This window comes from Pan paniscus, chromosome 9 (genome assembly GCF_029289425.2).
Source record: "Pan paniscus chromosome 9, NHGRI_mPanPan1-v2.0_pri, whole genome shotgun sequence".
Lineage (NCBI taxonomy): Eukaryota > Metazoa > Chordata > Mammalia > Primates > Hominidae > Pan > Pan paniscus.
In genome coordinates this window covers 69,870,244-69,887,640 of record NC_073258.2, presented here as the reverse complement: position 1 = coordinate 69,887,640, position 17,397 = coordinate 69,870,244, and the positions used below count along the sequence as shown (strand labels likewise).

At 46.7% G+C, this 17,397-nt stretch overlaps 1 protein-coding gene across 1 annotated transcript in view; it reads right to left on the bottom strand.

Annotated features, from left to right (window-relative positions):
- Positions 1 to 17,397, bottom strand: part of IGHMBP2 (immunoglobulin mu DNA binding protein 2) — a 37,464-nt gene that overhangs the window by 9,932 nt on the left and 10,135 nt on the right. Inside the window, exons 6-8 of the mRNA XM_003828758.6 lie at positions 15,904 to 16,104; positions 12,823 to 12,970; positions 1,403 to 1,577 (exon numbers count right to left, since the gene is read on the bottom strand). Of these exons, the coding sequence (XP_003828806.5) occupies positions 1,403 to 1,577; positions 12,823 to 12,970; positions 15,904 to 16,104 (524 nt within the window). The remainder of the gene's footprint in view (positions 1 to 1,402; positions 1,578 to 12,822; positions 12,971 to 15,903; positions 16,105 to 17,397) is intronic.

Here is a 17,397-nt window from a genome sequence, read left to right as displayed (position 1 = left end):
GACAAGAACTGGGGAAAAGGTGCTGCGGCCGCAGAGGTTTCCAGCCAGAAAAATCGACACCCCAGAGATCCCGTAACATTTCCACTCTAGATCCCCATGTGTCTCCCACCAGGATGATCTTTCAGAGCGCCTTTCCCCAGCACTCCCCTTTCTTCCACCATCTTTATTTCCAACATCTTCCTCCCAAAGCTCACTCTCAATTACTATTTTTGACACCTCTCTCTACATACCCCCCAACTCCTGGGCTGCCCATGCCCCTGTGATGAGATTCTACTCGACAGGATTTCTTGCACATCTTCTTCCGGTCCTTGGAAAACAAAGAAAGTTCCGAGTTCACAGCTTCTACACACCCACAGTGAAACAGAGAAGTGTTTCAAAAGGCAACCGAAATCAGAATAAATCAATCTTCCCCCGGTGGAAGTGAGGGCCAGGATGCAGGAGTCTCAAGCATTTCATTCCTCAGGGACAACTTTCTGAACAGGGACTTGTTCATAAGACAGCCCATGTGCCAGGCCCTGTTCACAGGTCTCGTCTAAGTGCAGTCAAGGGATACCATGCAGAGGGTTCATCTGGAGAGAGGGCACGCCCGCCACACCCAGGCAGAAGTGGTCCAGGCAGAGGGGCCAGCGAGGCCTGTGTGGCTGGAGCAGTGAGTGCTGGGTAGTATGGGGAGAGGTGAGAGGGGGGCCAGGTGGGGGGGCAGCACTTTCTCCACCAGGACAGCCTGGGCCAGGCCACCGCATCAGGGCTCCAGTGTCTCCGCCAGGACAGCCTGGGCCAGGCCACCGCATCAGGGCTCCAGTGTCTCCACCAGGACAGCCTGGGCCAGGCCACCGCATCAGGGCTCCAGTGTCTCCACCAGGACAGCCTGGGCCAGGCCACCGCATCAGGGCTCCAGTGTCTCCACCAGGACAGCCTGGGCCAGGCCACTGCATCAGGGCTCCGGTGTCTCCGCACGGCAGAACCATGGTTTGCTGAGTCTCTGCCCAGTGCCCTCCATCCAGGGATGTGTCTACAGATTGAAGACTAAAGAACCCACATCCACCCAGAGGCCAGTTAGCCCAGCCCACGGCTCTCACGGCACTCTACCATCAAACCTGCCTGGTTCATGAGGGGATATTCAACTCAACAAGCAGGGACGGAGCACCAGAAACGTGCCAGGCCCTGTGTCCAGTTCTGAGGCTACAAAGATGAAGGTGATGTGACCCCACCCTCGGGGAGTACATGATCTCACAGATGCGACGTCGAGATGAATGAATGCTGTAAGACGGGGTAGGAGCTGTGCCGAGAAACTGAGGAGGCACCGCAGGGGCTCCTGGTGAGCCTGGGGCTTCTGGCTGAGCGTGGAAGGACCGCAGGAGGGCGGGGGCAGAGAAGGGCATGTGAGGCAAAGGGGTCTTACTTGTGAGAGACTGTGGTGGGGGGCAGCTGCTTGTGATCGCCCGCCAGGATGCACTTTCTGGCCTTCAGCAGGGGGATCCAGCAGCTCGCCTCGAGGGCCTGGGCACACTCGTCAATGACCACCACGTCGAAGTGGCTCTCGGGCAGCAACTTCAGGGGGCCATCGGCAGACGCACCTGGTGGAAACAGGGAGCCGGGAGTCTCCAGGGGCACAGCTGCTTCCTAACAGCGCAGCCACACCGGAGGAGACACCACCAAGCCGGGGTTTCATCAAGGCTTGCATTGCAACTGTGTGGGATAAATTTGTATCTTGTAATAAAAACTTGGCCAAGACATTTTAAAACTCATGGTTCCAGCTCACCTGTGTCTTAAGCAGTGGGTACTCTGGCCACAGGCCCCTCTGACCTTCAATCGGCAAAATTAATCACCCCTTCGGGGCTGTGACCCCAAGCCCAAGGGATGCTGTCTGAGTTCTAAATATTGTAACTCAATTATTTTCTAAATTTAGAACCTAATTCTTTTCTAAGGTGACTTTCTTGGACATACAGAACAATCAACTGCTGGGCACTCACCCAGAAAAAAGCCTCCATGTATTTGGCAACACAAACCCACTGCAACAGCTTTTCCTTCCTGGGACGCAGAGCAGCAGAGTGCAGCATTCAGGCTGTGAGCAAGACTCAGGCCCCACGCTGTCTCCAGCCAACAGTGTGGGGCCTCAGGCGAGCCTCCCACCCCCAAGCCTGTTTCTTCACCCACAAACATGGACAATGACTGCATGTCATGCGATTGCACCACAAAGGGAGATAACATATACAAAGTGCCCGGCACGAGAAGGCAGGTTTCCATAAATGTGATCAATGTTAGTTCCCACCCTTTCTGCCTTTCATCTGAGTGAATTATGCTAATGATATGTACATAATGCCATGATGAAGACATACTGAGAAATTTCTCAAGATTGACTCTTCAGAGATGGCTAGAAAAAGCACCCACAGAGGAGACAGAACTTGGCTGGGCTTTGGATAATTAAGAGACATGTTTAGGTCACAGATGTGACTTCACAGTACAGAGAGAAGCCAGACTTCGTGATGGAGAAGCACTTCCAGGAACTCACTCTACTTTCCCAACAACCAGCAGGGAACAGAAAGGCCACAAAGGCCACAAGCTGACCTTGTGGGGCTCAGGGGATACCTCCTGATTTCCAGCAAGTGCTGTCCTTGAAGCCAGAGAAGGATGTCAGCAAAGAGACTCTCACAAGCTCTGAGAATTCTCTCCTCCACGAAAGCAACAAGACATTGGCAAATGGTCAGAATCAACTTTCTCAGAACTCTGGAAACTCGCCAAAGGCTGCAGCAATCAGGGAAGTGTTCATTCCAGAAAAGCATCTGAATCCCCGTCAGCACGGGAGCTCGGTGGTACTGAAACCTGCCCTATTCCCAGCCATCCCTATGGCAGCCTTGAAACCCTCAGCCTGAAGTCAGGGTGAAAACCAGCACCTGCCAGCCCCGGGGGGTGCAGAACAGGGTTGGCATTCCTGAAAAGCCCCACTCCAGAAACTGTGCTTATCTCATCTGTCTGGGAATCCTCTGGTAGACCACACTCAAAAGACTTTATCTGAGCTCATGTAATACAAACAGCCTTTTCTCTGGTGGTGTTTGTCAAAAACAATCAGAGGTAATTGTTGAACATCACAGTTTTCTAAGACAGAGAATAATGGTCAGAGCAAATGATAGGATACCCAAATTTTTAAGCTGGGGAATGAGATATCCTCAGGGGGCTTTGAAAAGCTCCAACATATTCCTGGGAATCTAGAAGGCCACACACATGTACAGGGCTCAGGAAAGACCTCGGAAGGCCCTCAGCTCTCACCTGTGGCTCAGCTCAACACACCGCACAAACGGGAAGTGAAAGCTGAGAGTCACAAACAGCCTGGCTCTGTGTTGGAGGTGTGCCCAAGCACACACACAGAGCCACTCAGCAAAGACTGGGGCATTTATGGCTCCAGGAGTTCAGGGGGATTTCTGTCTAATCACTAGCTGGCCACTAAGTTGTATTAGACTTCAGTGGCCACGCAAGACCAAAAATACAGATTTTACAGAATTAGTCCAGAAAAGTCACTAAACAAACAACAAGTGGCAACAACAACAAACCCCGGGGTGGGAAGAGAACCTGACTTCCAGAGTTGCCACATTCTATTATTTAAAATCATCCATTTTCAACAAAAAACTACAAGGCACGTAGAGAGTCATGAAAATATGGCCAATATTCAGGGGAAAAAAGGCAATCAACAGATACTTGAGGCCAGGAGCGGTGGCTTACGCCTGTAATCCCAACACTTTGGGAGGCCAAGGTTGGTAGATCACCTGAGTCAGGAGTTCGAGATGGTGGACGCCTGTAATCCCGGCTACTCAGGAGGCTAAGGCAGGAGAATCGCTTGAACCTAGGAGACGGAGGTTGCAGCAGGCCGAGATCACGCTATGGCACTTCAGCCTGAGCAATAGAGCGAGACTCCACCTCCAAAAAATTAAATAAATAAATAAATAAACTGGATACTAGAGAAAGCCCAGATGCTGATCTTACTAGACAAAGACTTGAAATATCAGCGATTCTAAGTATGTTCAAACAGCAAAAGGGAAACAAGTCTAAAGAAATAAAGTATGAGAATAATGTCTCACCAAATAAGAGAATATCAATAAAGAGACAGGAATAATTTTTTAAAAAGTACCACACAGAGGCTGGCATGGTGGTTCATGCCTGTAATCCCAGCACTTTGGGAGGCTGAGGCAGGCAGATCATGAAGTCAAGAGATAGAGACCATCCTGGCTAACATGGTAAAACCCAGTCTCTACTAAAAATACAAAAATTAGCTGGGCGTGGTGGCAGACGCCTGTAGACCCAGCTACTCAGGAGGCTGAGGCAGGAGAATTGCTTGAACCTGGGAGGCAGAGGTCACAGTGGGCCGAGATCACACCACTGCACTCCAGTCTGGCGACAGAGCGAGACTCCATCTTAAAAAAAAAAAAAAAAAAAAAAAAAAAAAAAAGCACCATACAAAAATTCTGGAGTTGAAAAGTACAATAACTGAAATTCACTAGAAGGATTCAACAGGAGAGAATGATCAGCAAACTTGAAGAGAGGTCCATTGAGAAGATCCAGCCTGAAGATCAGAAAGAAAAAAATGGAGGAAAATGAACAGAGCTTCAGAGATCTGTGGGGCATTATCAAGTGAATCAACTGATTCATAATGGGAGTTGTAGATGGAGACGAGAGTAGAATAAGGGCAGAAAGAATACCTGAAAAAATAATGGCTGAAAACTCCCCAAATTTGATGAAGAACATGAATCTAAACATCCAAGAAGCTCCACAAACTCCATGTAATTTACTCACAGAGATCCACACCTAACACATGATAATCACACACTCAAAAGACAAAAGATGACACTTGAAAGCAGCAATAGAGTAGCAACTTGTCACATATAAGGAGCCCTCAATGAGATCAATAGCTGCTTTCCCATCAGAAAGTATGCAGGCAGTGGAATGACACATCCAAAGGGCTGAAAGACTGTCAACCAAGAATTCTATACCCAGCAAGACTATCCTTCAAAAAATGAAGGAGAAACTAAGACATGCCCAGATAAAGATGAGCTTAGAGAATCTGTCACAGCAAACCTCCCCTTCAAGAAATACCAAAGGGAGTCCTTTGGAGAGAGTAACTCAAATCTACATGAAGAAATAAAGGCAACTACATGAGTAGATATAAAAGACCCCATAAATGTATTTTCTGCTTGTGACTCTTTTTTTCTCCTGTCTGATTTAAAACACAACTGGATAAAGCAATAACTACAAAGCCAATTAGAATCTAGCCAGGTGTGGTGGCTCACTCCTGTAATCCTAGCACTTTGGGAGGCCAAGGTGGGCAGATCATTTGAGGTCAGAAGTTCGAGACCAGCCTGGCCAACATGGTGAAATCCAGTCTGTACAAAAAATACAAAAAAAATTAGCTGGGCCTGGTGGCATGCGCCTGCAATCCCAGCTACTCAGGAGGCTGAGGCACAAGAATCACTTGAACCCGGGAGGAGGAGGCTGCAGCAGTGAATCAAGATTGTGCCACTGCACTCCAGCCTGGGCAACAAAGTGAGATGCTGTCTCAAAAAAAAAAAAAAAAAAAAAAAGAACCTCGACTCTGTTCCTTAGAGCAGCCCACCAGCTGAGAGGTTGTGGCAAACAGACTCTAAGGCAGGGATGTGCAATCTTTTGGCTTCCCAGAGCCATATTAAAAGAAGAAGAATTGTCTTGGGCCACACATAAAATATGCTAACATTAAATAGCTGATGAGCTTAAAAAAAAAATCACACAGACAAAAATCTCATAATGTTTTAAGAAAGTTTATAAATTTGTGTTGGGCCACATTCAAAGTATCCTGGGCTACATGTGGCCTGCAGGCCTTCAGTTAGACAAGCTTGCTTTAAGGTATGCCCCAGGATCCTGGCCACTGGTATTCACATCTTGCATAATCCCTTCCCCTCGAGTGTGGGTGGGGCCTGAGACTTGCTTCTAATCCACAGAACAGGGCAAAGGTGATGAGATGTGTCACCCTCGATAACATTACATAAGACGATAACCCATTGTGCTAGGAGACTGTGTCTCTTGCTGGCTTTTAGGAAGCAAGCAGCCATGTTGGCAAGGCCTACGGGGCAAACAGCTAAGAGCGGCCTCCAGCCAACACCCAACAAGAACCCACAGGGAACTGAATGCTGCCAACAACCACGTGAGCCTGACGGCAGATCTTTTCCAGGCAAGTTTCAGATGAGACTGCAGCCCCCACTGACACCTCAATCGCAGCCTTGTGAGATCCTGAGCACAGCACCTTGTTCAGCCGGGCCTGGGCTCTCCGCCCAGATAAGCTGTAGAATAATAAACGTGGGTTGTTTTCAGCTGCTACCTTTGTGGTACTATTATCACACAGGAACAAACCAGAGGTCTCACAAACACATTCCTAAACCCCAAAAGAGTGGTTGACAAGATTCCCACAACAGTCACAAGGTACACAGTTCTGTAACAGGAGTGCTCTCTCCTGGCTACAAGAGAGAATGTGCATCCTCCACCTCTGCCCAAGATGGAATAGCAGGGACTGCATTTACTCTCCCATCTCAAATAACAACCCCCCCCCGACCAGTTATTTAAAATTTTTTTTAAATAACTGAAACCACACTCTTCAGGACACTAGACAACAGGTAACAAAGAAAAGTAACCCCTGAATAACGAGAGACAAAGGAGGTGAGCCCTGGGGTTACCCCAGCCTTCTGCCTTGAGAGTTTCCAGGAGAGAGTACAGAGAAGGGGCAGCCAGGTAGAACCTAGAAGGCTCCCTGAGTTGAGGAGACAAGGCTGAGAATCTGTGGCGACCAATGCAGGCAGAGTTTCCAGGACAAAATGCCAAAGAGACTGCTACACAGAAAAAACCCCAGAGATCTGCTGCGAGATTCCCTTGGGTATTGTGATTAGCACATGCTTACGAGAAAACTACTCCAGGCCTGGGAAAAATACCATCCAAAACAATGAGAGAAAAGTGCCCAGTGCTCACACAAGGCCGGGAACAGCACCTAATCCCACCAGTCAAACTCAAAAATCTCATGATGCAGGGTGCATTGGGTAGAAAGCTCAAACGGTCTTACCTCAGTACAGGGGAATATTAACCCTGGACTAAGCACTGATCCAGACCCTAACACATCTCAAAAGCAAGACTCAAAAGGATTAAACTGTTTACAAGTAACTTTACTGCTTCCCAAAACCAAGCACAAGAATATTATAGGAGACTGGGCGTGGTGGCTCACACCAATCCCAGCACTCTGGGAGGCCGAGGCAGGCAGATCACTTGAGGTCAGGAGTTTGAGACCAGCCTGGCCAACATGGTGAAACCTCGCCTCTACTAAAAATACAAAAATTAGCCGGGCATGGTAGCGCATGCCTGTAGTCCCAGCTACTCGGGAGACTGAGTCAAAAGAATCACTTGAATCCAGGAGGCAGAGGTTGCAGTGAGCCAAGATCGCACCACTGCACTCCAGCATGGGTGACACAGCAAGACGCTGTCTCAAAAAACAAAACAAAAAAACAAAAAAAAAGATTATAGGAATACAAAAATATTCAATATTCAGCATGCAACAACGTAAAATCCTCAATGTCCAGTATCCAAACAAACATTAGCAGGCCTACAAAAAGGTAGGAAAACACAACCACTCAAGGGGAAGAGTTCATCGAAAGAGACCAAAAATGACACAGGTGATAGAGAAAAAATAGTCTAGAGCATTCAAAACAGTTATTATAGTTGTATTCCAAATGTTAAAAAAATTAAGTAAGAACATCAAAGATATAAAAAGACTCTTATTTCTGGATGTCAGATGAAAGTTACACTGGATGGGACAGATGTGAGATTAGGCATGAAAGAAAGAAATTAGCGAACTCAGCAATAAGCAAGTATAAAGGTTCAGCTGTGCAAGATAAATTCTATAGATCTGCTGCACAACACGATGTCTATAGTTAACAATATTATATAGTACACTTAAACATTTAAGAGGGTAGATCTCATGTTGTGTTCTCACCACAATGTTAAAAAACATGAGGCCCGGTATGGTGGCTCACACCTGTAATCCCACCACTCTGGGAGGCCAAGGCAGGAAGATCACGAGGTCAGGAGTTCGAGAGCAGCCTGGCCAATGTGGCGAAACCCCGTCTCTACTAAAAATACAAAAATTAGCCAGGCGTGGTGGTGTGCATCTATACTCCCAGCTATTCCAGAGGCTGAGGCAGAAGAATCGCTTGAACCCAGGAGGCAGAGGTTGCAGTGAGCCAAGATTGCGCCACTGCACTCCAGTCTGGGCGACAGAGTGAGACTCTGTCTCAAAAAAAAAAACATGAAGCAAATAGCATCAGGGCAAATCACAGTCAAGTTGCTTAAAACCAGTGATAAAGAAAGCATCATTTTCTTTCTTTTTTTTTTTGAGACGGAGTCTGGCTCTGTCGTCCAGGTTGGAGTACAGTGGTGCAATCTCAGCTCACTGCAATCTCTGCCTCCGGGTTCAAGTGAGTCTCCTGCCTCAGCCTCCTGAGCATCTGGGATTACAGGTGCCCACCACCACACCCTGCTAATTTTTTTGTATTTTTAGTACATGTGGGCCAGGCTGGTCTCGGACTCCTGACCTCAGGTGATCCACTCGCCTTAGCCTCCCAAAGTGCTGAGATTACAGGCATGAGCCACCACACCTGGCTGAAAAAATCTTAAATGCAGACAGAAGAAAAAAGACACGTTACATACAAAGGAACAAGGATAAGAATGACCGATTTCTCTTCAGAAATACTCAGGCAGATGACAGTGGACAACATCTTTGAAATATTGCAAGGAAAAGTGTTAATCTAGAATTCTCACGCAGCAAAAATATCTTTCAAAACTGCAGGTGAAACAAGATATTTTCAGACATACAAAAGCTATTGGACTGCATCACCGGCTGACCCACACTACAAGAAATGATCATGGATGCCTTTCAGGTGGAAGGAAAATGATGCCACGTGGAAATACATGACCTAAACCAAAAGAAAACAAAGCGCCAAAAGTGGTAACTACACGGGCAAATACGAAGACATTTTTCTTATTATTTAAATCTCTTTAAAGATAATTCACCATTAAAACAAGAACAAGTATTGTAAGGCTTAGAATATGCGTATAAGAAAAATATATGACAAAAGCATAAATGCTAAGAGGAGAGAAATGTCAGCTTGCAATCATAAAGCCCTTATGCTATATGGAGGTGGCATATGAACAGACTATGATGAGTTGAAGACACATACTGTAAGGCCTAAAGTAACCACTGAAAGAATCAAATACAGATATATAGCTAACAAGCCAACAAAAACAAAAATAGGCCAGGAGTGATGGTTCATGCCTATAATCCCAGCACCAAGGTGGCCAAGGTGGGAGGATCCCCTGAGTCCAGGAGTTCGAGACCAGCCTGGGCAAAACAGCAAGACCTTGTCTCTATAAATTATCTTTTAAAAATAAATAAATAAATAAAAATAAAATCCTAAGAAATCTTCAATCATGGGGCATAGTGAGAACTTCTGTAAAAAAAAAAAGAAATGTTCAATTAATTAATTAAAAGAAAGCAGAAGAGGAGGAAAATATAACAAAGAACAAACGGCAGAAACTGTCAAACTGGGTAATAAAGCAAGGCCCAGCTATATGCTATCTACAAAAAAATTCACTTTAGGCCAAAGTGGGAGGATCACTTGAGGCCAGGAGTTTGAGACCAGCCTGGGCAACATTGCAAGACCCCATCTCTAAAAGGAAAAAAGAAAAGAACATTTTTAAAATTAGCCAGGTGTAATGGCTCATGCCTACAGTACTAGCTACTCGGGAGGCTGAGGTGGGAGGATTACTTGAGCCAAAGAATGCAAGGCTACAGCAAGTTATGATCACGCCTCTGCACTCCAGTCTGAGCAACAGAGCAAGACTCTCTCTTTAAAAAGAAATAAACAGGCCAGGCACAGTGGCTTACACTTGTAATCCTAGCACTTTGGGAGGCAGAGGTGGAAGGACTAACTGAGTCCAGGAGCTCCAGACCAGCCTGGGCAACACAGTGACATCTTGTCTCTATTAAAAATCAAAAAAATGAGCAGGGTGTGATAGCACGTGTCTGCTGTCCCAGCTACTCAGGAGGCTGAGGTGGGAGAATCACTTCAGCCCAGGAGGTTGAGGCTGCAGGGAGCCATGATTGCACCACTGCAACTCCAGTTAGGGGTAACACAGTGAGACCGTGTCTCAAATATTTTTTAAAAGATCACTTTAAACATAAAGACACAAATAGGTTCTAAAAAAAAGGATAGAGAAAGATAGATCACACTAACACTAGTTGAAAGAAAGGTGGGGGCTGGGTGCAATGGCTCACGCCTGTAATCCCAGCAACTCAGGAGGTCAATGTGGGAGGATTGCTTGAGGTCCCACATTCATGGTTAAGGCTGGAGTACAGCTTTGACCGCACCACTGTACTCCAGCCTAGGTGACAGATTGGGACCCTGTCTCTTAAAAATAAAAAGAAAGCTGGACAACATGGATGAACCTTGAGGGCATTACACTAAATAAAACAAGCCAGTCACAAGACGACAAATCCTGCATGGTTCCACTTACTTGAGGTATCTAAAATAATAAAATTCTTAGAAACAGACAGGAGAATGGTGACTGCCAGGACCTGGGACAGGGAAAAAGGGAATTGCTGTTCAACAGATCTAGAGCTTCAGGTCTGCAAGATGAAAATGTTCTAGAGATCTGCTGTACAACAACATGCATACAATTAATGCTACTGTACTACAGACTTAAAAAGGGTTATGATGGTAAATTTTACATGTTTTTGACCATAATGAAAAGAAAAGCAAGCTGAAATGCTGAAATGATTATTTTAATATCAGACAAAGTAGATTTCAAAAAAGGAATATTATCAGGGATAAAGAAGGTCATTTCATAATGATAAATTTGTTAATTAATCAAGAAAACATAGCCCCACATTTATGACCCCAATAAAAGAGTTTCCAGAGATATGAAGCAAAAACCAATAGAACTGCAGGAAAAACAGACATGTCCAGTTATATTCAGAGATTTCAACATCCCTCTCTCAATACAGCAGACTTGAACCACATCATCAACCATCATGATCTGACTACTTACAGAACACTCAATAAAATCAGAACACATGTTCTATCAAGTGTGCATGGAACACTCACAAAGACAGATACCAGATTCTGGACCATAAAGTAAGTCTCGATGAACTATCCAAGTCATGAGAGTATGTCCTCTGACCACATGGAACTAAATTAGAAATCAAAAACAGAAAGTAAGCCAGGTGCAGTGGCACATGCCGGGAGCCCCAGCTCCTCAGGAGGCTGAGCTGGGAGAATCACTTGAGCCCAGGAGTTTGAGTCCAGCCTGGGCAACACAGTGAGATCCCATATGGGGATGGGGATAGGGAAGGTGACGGGGATGGGGATGGGGACAGGGATGAGGAGAGGAGAGAAGAAGAGAGGAGAGGAGAGGAGCAACACAGTGAGATCCCACACAGGACGGGGACAGGGACGGGGAGGGGAGGGGAGAGGAGAGGAGAGATCAACAACAGAAAGATATCTGGACATTTCCCAACTATCTGGAAACTATATAACACTTCTAAAAAACCAAAAGGCAAATGAGATAGCATTTTGAAATGAACGAAATATAACAGATCAGAATCTGTGGGATGCCACAAAAGCAGTACTTAGGGAGACATTTATGGAGCTAAATGCTTGTATCAGAAAAAAAGGTCTCAAATCAATGATCTCAGCTTCTACATTAAGAAGCAAGAAAAAGAACAAGCCCAAGAAAACAGAAAACGATAAAGATCAATGTGGAAATACATGAAACAGAAAAACAATAGAGAAAAAGCAAAAGCTGGTTCTTTGGGAAGATCAATTGAAACCTCCAACCAGGCCGGGCGCGGTGGGTCACACCTGTAATCCCAGCACTTTAGGAGGCTGAGGCAGGGGGATCCCTCGAGCCCGGGAGTTTGAGACCAGCCTGGGCAACATAGTGAGACCCTGTCTCTTTTTTTGTTTTGCTTTGTTTTTTTGGTTTTGGGGTTTTTATTTTTTTGAGGCAGAGTCTTGCTCTGTCACCCAGGCTGGAGTGCAGTGGCGCGATCTTGGTTTACTGCAACCTCCACCTCCAGGATTCAAGCAATTCTCCTACCTCAGCCTCCCAAGTAGCTGGAATTACAGATGCATACCACAACTCCTGGCTAATTTTTGTATTTTTAGTAGAGACGGGGTTTCACCATGTTGGCTAGGCAGGTCTCAAACTCCTGACCTCAGGTGATCCACCCGCATTGGCATCCCAAAATGCTGGGATTACAGGTGTGAGCCACTGCGCCTGGCAGAGACCCTGTCTCTTAAAATATATATGTATGTGTATATAAAATCTAAATTAAAAAAAAAAAAACCCTCCAGCCAGAAGAGCAGGAAAAAAAAGAGCACACAAACCAGTATCAGGAATAATACAGGTTATATCATGACAGATCCTGCAGACAGTAAAAGAAGAATAAGGGCATATTAGGAACCACTTCATGCCTCTAAATTCAACCGTTTACATAAAATGGACAAACTTCTTGAAAGCTACAAGCTCATGGAAGAAAAACAACCTGAACAGCCCTTTATCTATTGAAGAAGTTGAATTGGTAGTTCAAAACCTCTCTATGAAGAAAACTGCAGGTACGGAGGCCTTCCCTAGTGAACTCTACCCAACTTTTAAGAAAGAAATACCAATTCTAAACAAACTCTTCCAGAAAACAGAAGAGGGAACACACCCCAACTCCTTCTTCGAGGCCACACAGGCAGGATGGAGACGCCCCCTCACCTGTGTTTGTTGCAAGGACCACATTTGCCGAAGTGAGGCTCTCGAGCATAGCTGCTTCTTCCCTCTCCTTCAGTTCTTTTCTTAACAGCTTAATTTCATTTCGAAAATTACTTTTCTCTCTCTTATTCTGGGTCTTTTTGTTTTTCACCTATAAAGAAAAACAAAGGAGATACACTTACTTCAGTCCAACTTTGTACTTCTTCAACTCTATTTATGAAGTGCTTCTATCATTCGGTCCAGTTCAATAAACTCCGTAAAAAACACTCAGAAATCTTCCTTGAAAGAGACACAGATACACACACGCAACTAAGCACCTTACATCCTCACTTGCCTTGAAGTCACAGGAAGAGACATTTTAAGTCCTGGAAAGAGACCACGTTTTTAACTCAGAGGAGACCAGAAATTGGACCAGCCCTGCCCTGCACACAGGCATTTGATCTTGGGGAAGAAAAAGCGCTTGCCCGCCCCAGGATTTGGGTTGTAGGAGCTTACGAATGGAGAGACTGAGCTTCACATATTATTCTACATTTTTCAAGAGATTAAAAAAATTTTTTTCAACCCATAATCAAAACCTCAACTTACTTTAATATCTCAAAAAGATGGAACTGGTCAGGCGCGGTGGCTCATACCTGTAATCCCAGCACTTTGGGAGCCCGAGGCAGGCAGATCACGAGCTCAGGAGATCAAGACCAGCCTGGCCAACACAGTGAAACGCTGTCTCTACTAAAAATACAAAAAATTAGCTGGGTATGGTGTGTGCCTGTAATCCCAGCTACTCGGGAGGCTGAGGCAGGAGAATTGCTTGAACCCAGGAGGCGGAGGTTGCAGTGAGCCGAGATTGCACCACTGCACTCCAGCCTGGGCGACAGAGCAAGATTCTTTAAAAAAAAAAAAAAAAAAAAAAGATGTAACCTTTCCTTATTTGTGATTTCTACTTTGGGGGATGGAGTTTTAGCAGGGGTGACAGGAGGTGTTTTACTGTGCATAATTTACAGAGAAAGAAAATCCTCAAAAGCACCAATTTCAACAGGAAATGAAATCACCCACATTTGTGATGAGCAAACATCACGCATATTCCTCCACCACCTCGAACCTGCATGACATGCATCTATCCTTCCTCCACCTCCCAGCAGGCGGCCCATCCCCATGCTGCCATGCAAGCAGCCACGCAAGCAGCCTCGATGCCATGGGCCCATAGCAAAGACTGGCTCCCAGCACCCTCTCTGCTGCCGCCACTCCTCCGAGGTTAGGACACCGAGGGTGCAGGTGCCGACCGTGAGCACACAGGACAAGATGTGAGCACAGACATTAGAGCAAAGACTGGCTCCCAGCACCTGACCTGCTGCCATCACTCCTCCGGGGCTAAGATACCGAGGGGTGTAGGTGCTGACCGTGAGCACACAGAACAAGAAGTGAGCACAGACATTACAGCAAAGACTGGCTCCAGCACCCTCCCTGCTGCCATCAGTCCTCCAGGGCTAAGATACCGAGGGGTGTAGGTGCTGACAGTGAGCACACAGGACAAGAAGTGAGCACAGACATTAGAGCAAAGACTGGCTCCAGCACCCTCCCTGCTGCCATCACTCCTCTGAGACTAAGACACCGAGGAGTACCAGTGCCGACAGTGAGCACACAGGACAGGACGTGAGCACAGACACTACAACAAAGCGTCCACAGGAGAACCAAAGAGCTCAAAAGTTTCGGAGTGTCGGGCTGGGGGGAAAAGGCCCTCTCAAATGGAAGAAACCTACCACCGCCCTACTTCTCCAGCCGACTGGTGTCCTCTTTCACAAGGAGAAGGTGGAATGGACGGAAAGCTCTAGGAGGTTGCCAATTTTTTCAATGTTTATGTTCAGGCTACTTTTCTCCCATTGCCACTACTAGCAAGACAACAGGACCAGACAGAAAGACACCCAGGAAAATGTTTGGGTTTTTTTTGAGACGGAGTCTTGCTTTGTCACCGAGGCTGGAGTGCAGTGGAGTGACCATGGCTCACTGCAACCTCCACCTCCCAGGTTCAAGAGATTCTCCTGCCTCAGCCTCCGAAGTGGCTGGGATTACAGGTGCCCGCCACCATGCTCAGCTAATTTTTGTATTTTTAGTAGAGACGGGGTTTCACCATGTGGGCCAGGCTGGTCTCGAACTCCTGACCTCAACTGTTCCGCCCACCTCGGCCTCCCAAAGTGCTGGGATTGCACGTGTAAGCCACTGTATCCGGCCGGAAAATGTTTTCTTTACAATTCCTCACACCTACTAACCAAGTGCTCTGAAGACAGTTGACACTCTGTTAAATGCTAAGTACAGTTCTCTATCAAAAATGGGCAGCCCTGGCTGGGTGCAGCAGCTCACACCTGTAATCCAGCACTTTGGGAGGCTGAGGCGGGTGGATCACTTGAGGTTAGGAGTTCGAGACCAGCTTGGCCCACATGGCAAAACCCCGTCTCTACTAAAAATAAAAAAATTAGCTGGGTGTGGTGGCACATGCCTGTAGTCCCAGCTACTTGGGAGGGTGAGGCACAAGAATCACTTGACCCCGGGAGGCGGAGCCTGCAGTGAGCCAAGACAGCATCACTACACTCCAGCCTGGGTGACAGAGCGAGACTCCATCTCAAAAAAAAAAACAAAAAAAAAAACAAAGGCCGGGCATGGTAGCTCATGCCTGTAATCCCAGCACTTTGAGAGGCCGAGGCGGGCAGAGCACCTGAGGTCAGGAATTCAAGTCCAGCCTGACCAATAAGATGAAACCCCATCTCAACTAAAAATAGAAAAATTAGCCAGGCGTGGTGACACGCACCTGCAGTCCCAGCTACTAGGGAGGCTGAGGCAGGAGAATCGCTTAAACCCAGGAGGCAGAGGTTGCAGTGAGCCGAGATTGCACCATTGCACTCCAGCCTGGGCAATGAGAGCAAAACTCTGTCACAAAAAAAAAAAAAAAAAAGGGCAGCCCAATTTTTAAAATTATTAAAGGAATCGACAGAAGCAAGAGAAGATCAAGAGGAATGCAGACAGATAAATTTGCTCCTTAAAAAGACTGCAGATCAGAAGCCCACGCCCCACATGGACACTGGCCATGACACCTACAAAGACCTGGTCGATGTCCTTCCTGATATCTGCAACAATCTGGGCACTGTCGCTCCGCGCTAAAACCGCATCCAGGGAGTGCTGCTGAATGGACTCCAGGAGGCGGGCGGGGTGCCCCAGGCGCAGAATCCGCTGCTTACACAGAGCCAGGCGCTCCACCAGATTGTCCACGGCGATGTTGGAGGGGGCGCAGCACAGAACCTGGGAACCGCAAGTTAGGATCTGGTCATTTACTTTGTAATCAAACCACTGAAGTTGACACAAAAACAACAAAAAGCCTTTAAGGTAGAAAGAAGCACAAGGCATGTACACACGTGCTCTCAATCAAATCTTGCATTCATTTTCCAAGCCCACGTGTGATCCGATTCTTCAGGTACCCCAAGGTAAGAACCTGGGATACAGAAAGCCCTCTGTCCTTGTGACAAGGAAGGGGATCTAATTGAGTTGGTTAACATAAGCCACCTATAGACGGCAAACTAAGAGAGCACCCTGTAACTCACAGAGCTGTAAACATTCACCCCTAGACAATGCCATGAGGTCGGAGCCCACAGCCTGCCCATCTGTATGCTCCCCTGCAGGTCTGAGCAGCAGGACACTGAAGAAGCGAGCGACTCCCCCATCCCATGCCCTGCGAGGGGGACAAGGGAACCCTTCCCGTTTCAAATGGACTCAGAATTGTCTCCCGAACACTGTAGCTCCACTATATTTTTCTTTCTTTCTTTTTTTTTGAAACAAATTGCTCTATGGCCCAGGCTGGAGCGCAGTGGCAGGATCATGGAGAAACCGGCTCAATAGTCCCATGGACAGTTGTTTTTGGATAAAGAGAAATTGACCATCTGCTGTTAAAGCTTCAAACTTATTTATGTGAGTTTCTTCCTCAGAAAAGGACATTTAGGCCTCTCAAAAAAATATCAAAGATCTGAAAATCACCAGACCACTACGGGTGCCTCCTTGCCCTCCCTAGTTCCTGTTTTTTACACATTGCTACATTTCTTCCCTGCACTTAAACCCCTAGTTTTAGTCAGGGAGATGGGTTTGAGGATGAGCTCTCATCTCCTCGGCTGCACCATCTGATTATAAAGCCTCTTCCTTGGCAATACTTGTCCTCAGTAACTGGTTTTCTGTGTGGCAAGCAGCAAGACCTAGACCACACTCCTTGTGTTTCGTGACTTCCTGGGCTCAAGCTATCTTCCTGGCTCAGCCTCCCAAGTAACTGAGACTGCAGGCATGCATCACCATACCCAGCTAATTTCTTCTATTTTTTGTAGAGACTGGGTCTTGCTATGTTGCCCAGACTGACCTCAAACTCCTGGGTTCAAGTGATCCTCCCCTCTTGGTCTCCCAAAGTGCTAGGATAACAGACATGAGCCGCCGCACCCAGCCACAGCTCCACTATTAAAAGTGAGATGCTGGCCAGGTACGGTGGCTCATGCCTGTAATCCCAGCACTTTGGGAGGCCAAGGTGCGAGGTCAGGAGTTCAAGACCACCCTGGA